The 12,021-nt window shown below is 41.1% G+C and overlaps 1 protein-coding gene across 2 annotated transcripts in view; it reads left to right on the top strand.

Annotated features, from left to right (window-relative positions):
* Positions 1–515: 515 nt before the first annotated feature.
* Positions 516–12,021, top strand: part of ophn1 (oligophrenin 1) — a 194,255-nt gene continuing 182,749 nt past the window's right edge. For both annotated transcript variants that reach the window (XM_048544225.2, XM_048544226.2), the window contains exon 1: positions 516–1,122. In XM_048544225.2, the coding sequence (XP_048400182.1) occupies positions 969–1,122 (154 nt within the window). In that variant the 5' untranslated portion in view covers positions 516–968. The remainder of the gene's footprint in view (positions 1,123–12,021) is intronic.

Here is a 12,021-nt window from a genome sequence, read left to right on the forward strand (position 1 = left end):
AGGAGAGAGTGTTAAAGTGTCACACAGCTAATAATTTTAAGCCTGGAAGTAATGAAATCTGACTATTATTTGCCAAACAAGACATTATGCCCAAAAATCTAAAATCCAACTTCCCTAATACCAATAACACTCCTTTGCTATGAACGAGTTTACCCAGGATGGGACTCTTCTGCACTCATTGATTCAGTCACAAAGTGACTGTTAACCACTTCTGAACCTTCTAATTAAAGAATCTGTCACAAATTCGTTCCTCCAGTTTTTTTTCAAGCGACGAACAAAGTAGAAAACCAAAAAGTAATTGACCTGACCACAAAGAGAGCGAAATAACCTCGAAAAACTTCCTTTGTTTTAATTACAGACTGAAGTTTCTTTGAATTAAGTTGCAATTTGAAACTATTAAGAAAAGCTCGCATACGAGTGTGAGCTGTCAGAAGCTTCAGTATGGTATGTGTTAAAAGTTCCAACCTCTCTCTCCTCCCTTTCCTCTGTCCGCTCCTCCCTTCTTGCTATGACGGTGACGGGAGCGCTGCAAATTGCAGAGCGCCCCGGGAGGCGATGCTATTCGTTTGTGGGTGTGATATCCCAGGGATGAGCTCCTGCAGCAGGACGCAGAGATAGAGGGGTGTTTGTTTGGGGGGAGGAAAGGGTGGGGGAAAACTGGCGAGGTCTGTAAATATCTGCTACTGCCTTTAGAGCGCCCGGCGCCTTGAGGAAGAGAGAACCTTGAAACAGCAAGGATACGTTTAGCAACACTGAGTAACAATTAGAACCACAACCATTGTTTCCATCGGCCGCTAACAGCTGATCAGTGGTGACAAATCCGGCTGTAATCGCATCTTCCAGGAACAGACAGGACTGAGCGTTAAACACCCCCCATCTCCGGCTAAAACAAGGCTGGTAAAGCCGAGAAAGAGTGGGGTGGAAAAAAAATTACGAGAAGGGAGTGGGTGTAAGATTGCGAATCCAACATGGGCCACCCTCCGCTGGAGTTCAGCGATTGCTCCCTGGACAGCCCAGATTTCAGGGAGCGGCTCAAATCTTACGAGCAAGAGCTGGAGAGGACGAACAAATTCATCAAGGAAGTCATCAAGGACGGCACCTCGCTCATCAATGCGATCAAAAGTGAGTGTTTTACGACAGGCACATACAAGAAGGCAAGGAGAGGGAGCAATTAGAAGACACTCCGTTTCAAACGGGGGTGGATGGGAGTCGAGAAGAGACAGGGTGGGATACAGCATCAAACCTTCAAACATCAGGCGAAACGGTGTGGGTGGAATGGATTTTTTTTTGGCTTGTGATAATTTTTAGTGGGTAATTAGCGCAAGAAAAACCCGCTCGCGTGAACTGCAGCCAGCTGCTGTCTGCAGGAAATGTAATATCCGCTGGGGGGGGGTGTACAGAATGCTCTGAATTCTACTGCCTACAGCCACATCTCCTCTACTGCCTACAGTGACAGGTTCTGGGTTAGAGACCAGAGTTACACCACAGCTCTCTCAAATAGCTCCCCGTCTTTTAAAAAAACAGTTTTCTTGTTGCTACGAAGCAAATCTATGGGTGCCAACACAGTGTTGAGACGTTGGACCTCGTGAAGCCCTAAATAACATCATAACACAATTAATTGAGAGCCTGCAGTCGGGAAAATTTGTCACCAAATTCTCTTCTTCCCCCCCACAAAAAAATCACTTGGTAAAATCCGAATTATTTCTCCTTGGATGTAATTTACACTTTGTGTATTTTGCAATCTACCTATCCAGCAATGTTATTACACACTTCTGGAACACGTGGGAACCCAGATCTTCAGGCTGAGCGTATTGGGACACTACCTCTGCACTAGAAGAGCCCTACGACTTTCGTTTTATGTAACATTGTTGCAATGCCTTTTAAGGAGTGAATTGCGCTGTTTAGGTAATTATTAGCAAGGCCAAAGTTGATGGGGCGAAGTGGGTGCAGCTGAGGCCAGATGGAAAATTTCAGCTTGCTTGAAAATTTTCTAGGCTTGGTGGAAATATGGTGATTGGGGTCAGACCAGAGGAATTTCAACACCAGGAAGAGAACTAGAAAACCGCTATCATAGAGCAATATAGACAAACAGCATGGAAACAGACCCTTTCCCCAACTTGTCCAGATAAAAGGTTTCCTAATCTAAACTAGTCTCATTTGCCTGTGTTTGGCCCATATTGTTCAAAACCCTTCCTAACTATGTACTTGTCCAAATGTAATTGTACCCACCTCTATCACTTCCTTTGGCAGCTTGTTCCATGAACACACCACCCTCTGTATGGAGAAAGTTGTCCCTCAGGTCCTAGTTAAATCTTTCCCCTTTCACCTTAAACCCATGCCCTCGAATTTTGAACTCCCGAAACCTTAGGAAAAGACCTTGACTATTCACCTTATCTATGTCCCTCAAGATTTTATAAACATCTAATATAAGATCACCCTCAACATCCAAGGCTTATCCAGCCTCTCCATATAACTCAAACCCTCCAGACCCAGTAACATTCTTGTAAGTCTCTTCCTTTCCAGCTTAATGACATCCTTTCTATAAGCAGAGTGACCAGAATTGTACACAGTGCTTCAAATATGGCCTTACCAAGTCTTAACATGACATCCCAACTCCTGTATTAGTGTTCTGACCAATGAAGGCAAGTGTGCCATCACCACCAAGTGACTCTACTTGCAAGGAACTATATACCTGCACCCCTAGGACTCTCTGTTCAACGACATTCCCAGGCTTCTACCATTAACTTGTAAGTCCTGCCATGATTTGTCTTAGCAAAATGCAACACCTCCCATTTAGGTAAGTAATTCCCAAGTGCTATTCTGTGGCCCACTGGTGCAGTTGACCAAGGTCCCGTTATATTCTAAGATAACCACCTTCACTGCCCACTAAAACCACTAACTGGAATGCATGGGGGAACTGCAATAATTTACAAAGAAAATAAGAGACAGTATCCAATCCAAGGAAGAAGCATACAGATGAGGCAAGAAAAATAATAAACCTGAGGACTGGGGACAATTTACAATTCAGCAAAGAGGGACCAAGGGATTGATTAGGAAGGGGAAAATAAGAGTATAAAAGTAAGCTTGCAGGGAACATAAATACTGATGCTAAGAATTTCTATATGTACATGAAGAGGAAGAGATTGGTAAAGACAAATGTAGTTCCCCCACAGACAGAAACAGGGGAGTGTATAATTGGTGACAAAGAAATGGCCGAGGAGCTGAATACGTACGTTGGTTCTATTTTTGCAAAAGAGGACACAAATCAGATACCAGAATTGTTAGAGGAAGCAAGATTTATTGAGAGGGAAGAACCGAGGGGGATCAATATTAGGAGAGAATTGTAGGCATTAAAGACCGATAAATCCCCAGGGCCTGATAATCTACATCCCAAATTACTTTAAGGAAGTAGCTCTAGAAATACTGGATGCATTGATGGTCACTTTCCAGGATTCTAAAGACCCTGGAACAGTCCCTGCAGTTTGGAGGGTGGCTAACGTTACTCCAATATCCAAAAAGGGCAGTAGAGAGAAAATGGAATTATAGACCAGCGGGCCTAACATTGGTCATGGACAAAATTTCTTGAATCCATTGTCGAGGATTTTATAGCAGAGTATTTAGAAAGCAGTGGCAGGATCAGACAGAGTCAGCATGGATTTATGAAGGGGCAATCATGCTTGACAAATCTGTTGGAATTCTATGAAGATGTAACTAGTAGAGTTGACAAGAGGGAGCCATGCTAAATTGCCTATAATGTTTAGGAATGTGTAGATTAGGTGAGTTATAGGGGGATGGATTTGGGTGGGATGCTCTGACGGTTGCTGTGGACTTGTTGGGCCGAAGGACTATTTCCACACTGTAGGGATTCTATGAAATCTTCTAAGTCACCTCTTCGAAAAACTCAATCAAGTTTGAGAGTCACCATTTCCCACTCTCAAAACAATGCTGACTGTCCCTAATTAGCCCTTGCCTTTCCAAATGTGTATAGATCCTATCTCTCAGAATCCTCTCCAACAACTTGCCTCCACTGATGTCAGGCTCATCAGTCTGTAGTTCCCTTGATTTTCCTTGCAGCCTTTCTTAAATAATGTTACAACATTAGCTACCCTCTAGTCTTCTGGCGGCTGATTCAGGGGTGTTGACGATACAGATATCTTTGCTAAGAACCCCGCAATTCCTTCCCTTCCCTTTGTGTTTTAAGACCTCTAGCACCTTCACTTCTGTAATGTGGACTTTTTTCAAGACATCACTATTTATTTCCCTGAGTTCTAGCTTCCGTGTCCTTCTCCACAGTAAAAACTAATGTGAAATATTTATTTAGGATCTCACCCATCTTCTGTGGTTCCACACGTAGGCAGCTTCTTTGATCTTTAAGGGGCCCTATTTTGTCCTGAATTACTCTTTTTCCTTAAATACTTGGAGAATCTCTTTGGATTCCCCTTAACCTTTTCTACCAAAGGTATCTTACATCTGCTTTGTGCCATCCCTGATTTCCTCCTTAAGTGTACTGCTCCACACCTATGCTGCTCAAGGGATTTGCTTCATCCCAGCTGGCTATGCCTGACCTGTTGCCTCCTTTTTCTTTACCAGAGATTTAATATCTATAATCATCCAATATTCCCTACTCCTGCCAGCCCTATTCTTCACACTAACAGGAACATTCTGTCCTGAACTTTCTTGCTTTTGAAAGCCTCCCACTTGCCAGATGTCCCTTCACTTGTCAACAGCCTCCCCCAATCAACTTTTGAAAGTTCCTGTCTATTACCATCAAAATTGGCCTTGCCCCAACATAGGCCTGGTCCTCAAGTTTAAGTTCTATCATTTCCTGTCGCTCTTTCAAAACTTCATGTTGCTGATTGTCAAATTGTGTGAATTTTAGACGATCGGCCGCTCAATTCTGTTGTGATGTTCTTGATGGAAATCCTAGACTCTTTCCATTTTTTTTTAGTTTTTGAAAAACAAATTCTGTAAGAAATAGCTTGGGAGCTGACTTGCTCTGCATGCAACATATATAGATGTTGTGTTCAAGGAGTGACAGAGTTGTGCAATGTCATGACAATTCTTCATCACCTCATTCATCTAAACCAATTTTCATTAGCTGTAGGTACAAAGACGAGGGAAAAAGATGTCAGTGTGTGTAAGAAGAGCCCTTTTACACAGCAATTAATAATGCCTTGGAAATTGTTGAATTCAAGGTGTGTAGAAGTAGAGCTGACCAATGATTTCAGAAGGGAACTGGATGGGCACCTGAAGGAATTTAATTTGCATTGCTATCAAGATAGAACAAACAGATGAGACAATGAGTCAGAGTAGGTATCAAAGGCAGACGCTGACACAGATATTCGAGTAGGGAACTAGAATTTGCTTCCACAGAAAGTGCTGTTGAAATCTGAATGAGTTTGCTGCATAAAGTTGATATTAGAAAAAAAAGGTGTAATCATGATTTTATTCACATTATTCAGCTGCTACATTAAAAAGTAGTAACACTCTTGCTGAGGTCTCCCATCCAAAATTTATTCTGCATCCCTGATACTCTGCACTTCCTCAGAGTGTTGCTTAGCATGGAAGAGCACTGATTCTAATGTATTTCTGTCAAAGCTAAATTGGGGCCTATTCAGTTGTTGGACACCACCGCCCCCCCTTAAAAAAAATGTCTCTAATACATGTAAATATAGACTTCTACAAGCAAGAAATACTATTGGCTTGCTGGATAAAGTCAAACTCCAATGTTTGTTTCTTCATATGCTACTGTACAGACTGAACTGCTTTGGTCACTAAAGATATTTTTATGACTAAAGTATATTTTCAAAATTTAAAACAATGCACTGATTCCCGAGCTGAGAGGCTGTGGTACATTTGTAACCAGCGGGAGGTTTCCTTGCCCTAGTGTCATGAAAATTCACAGGATTCAATGTTGGAGATTTCCTCCTGCTGCTGCTTTTTTTAATTTCAAAAATATACTTAATTCAAAAAACTTTATATACGCTAGACCACTTCAATTCTGTACAGTCTTTACATAGAGACAACAAATAAACTCAAGGCATTTCTTCTTTGTACAAGATGATTAATGTATATTTGAGGTGCTGGGAGGGCACTTCTCCTGCCACTACCAATTATTTTTTATTTCAAGCTACCTTTTATGAATAAAAGGTTTCATGAATGTACATAGTCACATATAGTTCAGTTCTGTACAGCAGCCCGTCAAGGAAACAAATGATGAAGTCTGACTCTATGCAAGCAAAACTAAAGGCATCTTTTACTTGAACCAGACTGCATTTACATGCATTTGAGAAACCAGGAGGGTCTGGTAACTGGGCAACTTTGCTGGGTCTGTCTGTAAGGTACAGCTCTGAGAGTATGACTGTCAGGCTATTGCATGATAGTTCTTTCTAATTTTAGTCTTAACCCAACCTTAAGGAGTACTTTGCAATGCCAACAAAGCTGGGCTGCTATTGTTATCTCTAGTGTCCACTTTGACACCAGGTTGTCCGTTAGACTTGGTACAATATGGCTTGCTAATGGGCTAGAAGAAATTGCTTGAGGATAGGAAAGGAATCGCGAAGAAAGGGCATAAGCTAATGTTGTTCTATGGAAACTCATTTCCCATTGCTCAGGTGTTTCAAATATTTGGGGTAAAGTTATTAGTTATTTTGATACATTCACAAAATAAACTTATTTAAAAATAATTATTAAGATGTAGGCATTGCTGTCTTTAGAGCTCGGCCTTGCTTTAAAACCTATTTCATTAAACAGACTGTTTAGCATTAAGCAACTTGTGAGGGGCTTAGGCCAATTTTATTATGTTAAGGGTGCTATGGAATTCCACCATCTATCTTTTTGACACAGGAAGTGGTTGAACAGAGTTCTTTTTGAAGTTGAGAGACTGGCATCTGCTCAAACTGAGCCCAAGTACGTCAAGTGGGCCACCTTTTACAAAGAAACTTATTTTTGTCTCTCCTTCTCCGCCACTTCCCTCTTCTGCATATTGCCACCACCTAAGCCCTTGCACACACTGTATCAGGCGTGACTGCAAGCTACATTGTACGTTTTTGGTCCGGAGTATCTCCTGTTCAATTTCAAAAGCAGCATTTTTTCATAAAACTTGTCAATCGTTCCCTGAAGGAATTAGTGTCATCAGAACCACCTCCTTTTAGGAAGTGTACAGAAAGAGATCAAAGGAAAATTAGCATGCAGTTTATTAAGATGTTTAGTTAGTATTGTGGATTTAACCCTGAAGCCAGGAGGAATCTTTGCACTACTATCTGTATAAAATATTCCGTCAACTCCTCAGCAAACAATTTGGCTTAACATTTTACCCAAAAGCTGCCATTTTGAACTTTGTATCCACATGAAAACAGCCCATTTGGCAGATGTGAAATGATTGTATTCAAAATGTCCGTTCTAGTTTTAAAATGGGATTTGATTGTCAAAGCAATTAAATTGCTGTCATGCTTGGCCATGATCAGCAAGTTATTGGTTCAAGCCCTACTATGGACCTGAGCATAGAATCCAGATTGTCAAATTAGTTTAGTACTAAAGGCTCACTGCACTGTTGTAAGTGTAATTTTTGGAGTGAGACATTAAACTGAGGCCTTGTTTTCTGTTCAGGTGAATGTATAATAGCCCATTCACCGTGGTGGCTCCGCAGTTAGCACTGCTGCCTCACTGTGTCAGGGACCTGGTTTCAATTCCACCCTCAAATGGCTGCCAATGTGGAGTTTGCGCATTCTCTCCATGTCTGCGTGGGTTTCCTCTGGTTGCTCCGGTTTCCTCCTGCAGTCCAAAGATGTGAAGGTTGGATGGATTGGTCATACTAAATTGCATATAGTGTCCAGGATTTGTGGGTTAGGTGGATTAGCCATGGGAAATGTAGTGTTATGGCAGTGGGGTGGGTCTGCAGGGACTTTATGCAGAAGGTCACTGTGGACTTAATGGGCCAAATGGCCTGCCTCCACACTGTTTGGGATTTTGTGGATTGTATTGTATTTGAGGAAGAATTTGGACGTATTCCTGGGGGGGGGGGGGGGGGGGGGAATCCAACAACTAAAAGTGTCAAATATAGATAATTCATTAAAAACCAAAGGAACCTTGGAAGCTCTAAGCCGGGAACACACACAAATTGCTGGAAAAGCTCAGTATCTCTGAAGAAAGATCAGAGTTAACTTTTGGGGTCAGGTGACCCTTCCTCAGAATCCATTCCTCAAAAATCCATTACTTGTATTTTTTCTTTGCAGAACCTTGTGCATAAATTCTAACTGCAGCTCCCAACTTATCAAAGATCTCAACACGTTTCTGTCCTCTGTCTAACTATCTTTTTCTTGGTGATGTCATAATAAAGATTCCTCCAGCCCCAAAAATAGATCTATTCTATAACATTGGAAAGCAATGCCTTGGGCACCTGCTGTGTATGCTTTTGAAGTCGGCTATTGGTTGTTCTGACCAGTCTCTACAAAGGGATGACTCACTACTATAATGTATTTCCTCAACCTATAACTCTAGAGAGTTGTTGTACTTGTGTGGAGGTGAAATTAATGTGGCTGAGTTGGCTTCCCACAATGCAGTCTAATGATGTCCAAAGACTAGAAACATTTGAGGTGCTTTACTTGTTATGGAAGTTGCTAGGATATTTTAACCCTGAAGTCTATCCAGTCTTTTCTGCATAGAAATATAATGCCTTCTCGTTTTGATTTCTGTCCGTTTGATTCTCATGCACTAATACTGTGATTCACAGTTCATCATTACTAAATTCTAGGGAAACATTTGCCAACATATTTATTTGGAGAATGCTTTACTGTTTGGCTGTTGAAGATATTGAGGAGGAGCATTTGTATAACTCATGTATGAAGCACTGGCAGACTGTCAATATTGGTCCAAGTCTTGGATTCAATTTTTATTACATGTAAATTCTAGGGCACAAATCACCTCTTCAATGATGCTGTTGAGAAATTAAAAACATAATTAGATTTCTGAAGGTATATTCTAATATAGTGATGGCTTTATCTATAGAGATATACAGCCCAGAAACAGACCCTTTGGCCTAACCCATCCATGCTGTCCAAATATTTTAAATAAATCTGGCCCTGTTTGTCAGCATTTGGCCCATATCCCCCTAAACCCTTCCTGTTCATATACCCATCCAGATGCCTTCTAAATGTTGCATTTGCACCAGCTTCCACCTCTTCCTCTAGCAGCTCATTCCATACATGCACCACCCTCTGTGTGAAAAAGCTGCCCCTTAGACCCCTTCTAAATCTTCCTCCTGTCTTTTAGACCAAGTTAGCTGGATCTTTAAGGGATTTTGCACCACATGTACCTGTGGTCTAAGTGTAGCCAAACACCTTTTTGTTAGATGAAAAGAAGCAAAAAGTATTTCTGTTTTGATTTATTGCATGATACTGGGTTAGTGAATACAAGCTTGTTGCATTCTGCCCAAATATTGATAAAGCCTAGTAACTTTGTGTTAAGATGATGGGTTAACTCTAAGCCCATTTTCCAATGCATCAGTATTAGTTGTGCAGAATTTGGGGGACCAAACTCTTTTTGTATTAAGTTAAACAAACAGTCCTAACCATTACAGAAATGCAGGGGTGATGGATGTTCCACAAGTGGCCCTCTAGTCTGGGTGACGCACACACATTCCAAGATAATGCAAATTCTCTCAGCATGCAGGGTATGCCAGTACTCGGACACAATCGATCCACTTTTAGGAATACTTTATTTAATTTCTAATGGAGCAGAATTCTTTCAAAATGAGTAATGTCTTTTAACTACATTTCCTGGGGGAAAAGAGAGAAACTTTGTTTTCAGATTGCAAATGATGCACCTAAAACAGAATGGCCTCTTTCTATAGACAAGGGAACTATTATTAGCTGTCTGTTTCAGCACGGTCAAGCTAGTGAAAAATCTATTTAATCAGTTAAATATAACTAATATGATCCATGCACTAGCATGATGCATTAGTATAATAAAAAAAAGGCTGAGTACCCCATGTCCCAAGTTAAATGCATTATCTAGTGTAGCGCTAGAAAGATGAGGCAGATCCCTGATCTCAGATGTGTAATTAGTAGGATTGTTGCTGATGCCATTTGCTGTAATGGTTTAGAAAGGGAACAAATTACATTCCACTTCAACCCCTGATCCCTAACTTTGTGGACCTTGTCACAAAGTCAGGGAAGAAACATCAAATAATGACAGAATGTGTGTCACAACGTAACACATTCTTGCATCTCTTGTATGAATGATGTCATGACTGAAATGCTACCTAAAACTCCAGTTCTTCTTCTCTCCTGCTTCTAAAAGGTTTTGCCATATAGTTTTCCAAAAAGACAATGCCCCTTTTATAGAATTTGACAAACTGGTGACCTTTGCACATGCCCCAAACCTCCCACAGGAGCTGTCTAAAAAGATGTTCTGTCTCAGCAATTAGAGAGACAATGAACCTAGGAGAGGTGGGAGTAGGCTGTTATAAGACCAGACTTCCACATTCCCAGAATTTGTTTCTGAAACCAATGACAACCATTATATTACACTGTTTGGACAGTTGTGTGGCCTGTGAACTGAAGTACAATCGAACTAGTGTGCAGGAGAAAAGTTTAGCTCGATGAAACATTGAGCCATCTTGAGGGCTTGTAAGAGGAACACTGTAATTTTTCAGTCAGGACAGTTGAGGTTGAATTTTAGGAACTGAGAAGCTGTGTTGACTCATTTGGAGAAGGAAAAAAAAATCTGCTCACTCAGAAGACTTGCTTTGTGGATTATGTAACATGTTTCATTTAAATGGGGCCCTAAGCCGCGTGTTTGGGATCAGTATGCAAATTGCACACAGTTCAGTGATATGGTTATGTGTAGAAGTTACAGTGCAGCAGAAGATCATTTGCCCAACCAGTCCATATTTTAAAAAGTATAATTGGGGGCATGTGGGTGTCACTGGCTGGGCCAGCGTTTATTACTCATTTCTAATTGCCCCTGTTAAGGGGATGGTGAGGTGCTTTCTGGGACTGCTGCATACCATATGGTGTCTGATCATCCAAGGAAGGAATTGCAGGATTTTGACCCAGTGATGATGAAGAAACAACAATTATAGTTCCAAATTAGGGTGGTGAGTGGCTTGGAGGGGAAGTTAAAGGTGGTGGCATTCTCATGTATCTGCCCTTGTCCTACTAGATGGTAGCAGGTTGAGAAGGTGCTGTCTAAGGAGACTCTGAATTTCTGCAGTGCATTTTGGAGATGGTGTAAACAGTAATACTGAGTGTCTTGGTGGAAGTAGGAGTGGATGTTCATGAATGTGGTGCCAGTTGAGCAGGCTGATTTTTTTTTTCCTGTTTAGTATCAACGTGCTTGAGTATTGCTTGAGCTGCAGTCATCCGGTAAAGTGGTGGGTATTCCACCACACTCCTGACGTGTGCCTTGAGGATACAAGTTACACACCCTCCAGAGTGAATAGTTCTGATCACATGTGGCAATCTTGTTTCTGAACTTTGCATAGTGCAAGAAGGAAAAAGTAAACAATCTTGAGTAGTCATTATTTAGTTCAGCCTCAACCGCTGACCCAGAAAGTGAATTCTCAACCCTCCAACTTGTTTACATTAGTGTTGCCTCTGTTCAGATGTTTGGACTGCTGTTTCAATTACCCTACACCATGTTCTTTCATACTTTAAACTATTCACATTGTTCTATCATTTTGTTGTTCTAATGAAAGTTTGAAATATTTTGTTATAGTTGAATGTTCTCACATGAGGCAGAATCCTAGTGAATCTGTGTGGTATCATTGTCAATCTTAACAGTCTTCTCTAGTGTAGAACCCCATACTGTGCACAGTTCAATGGCTAGATACTCATCATAACCTCAGCCTTTGAATTCTGGATGCCGTATGGATTGGAAAAATAAGTGTTCCATTCATTTCTTTCCAAATGGCCATCTCAGTCTCCACTGCTGTCTTAAATGTCCTGTGAATTAAGACTTTCACACTCCTCTTCTGTAGCACCAGATGAGTCAAAAACGTCGTTAATTTGCTAAAATGCA

The sequence above is a fragment of the Stegostoma tigrinum genome, chromosome 15 (assembly GCF_030684315.1).
Source record: "Stegostoma tigrinum isolate sSteTig4 chromosome 15, sSteTig4.hap1, whole genome shotgun sequence".
In the NCBI taxonomy this organism is placed as follows: Eukaryota; Metazoa; Chordata; class Chondrichthyes; order Orectolobiformes; family Stegostomatidae; genus Stegostoma; species Stegostoma tigrinum.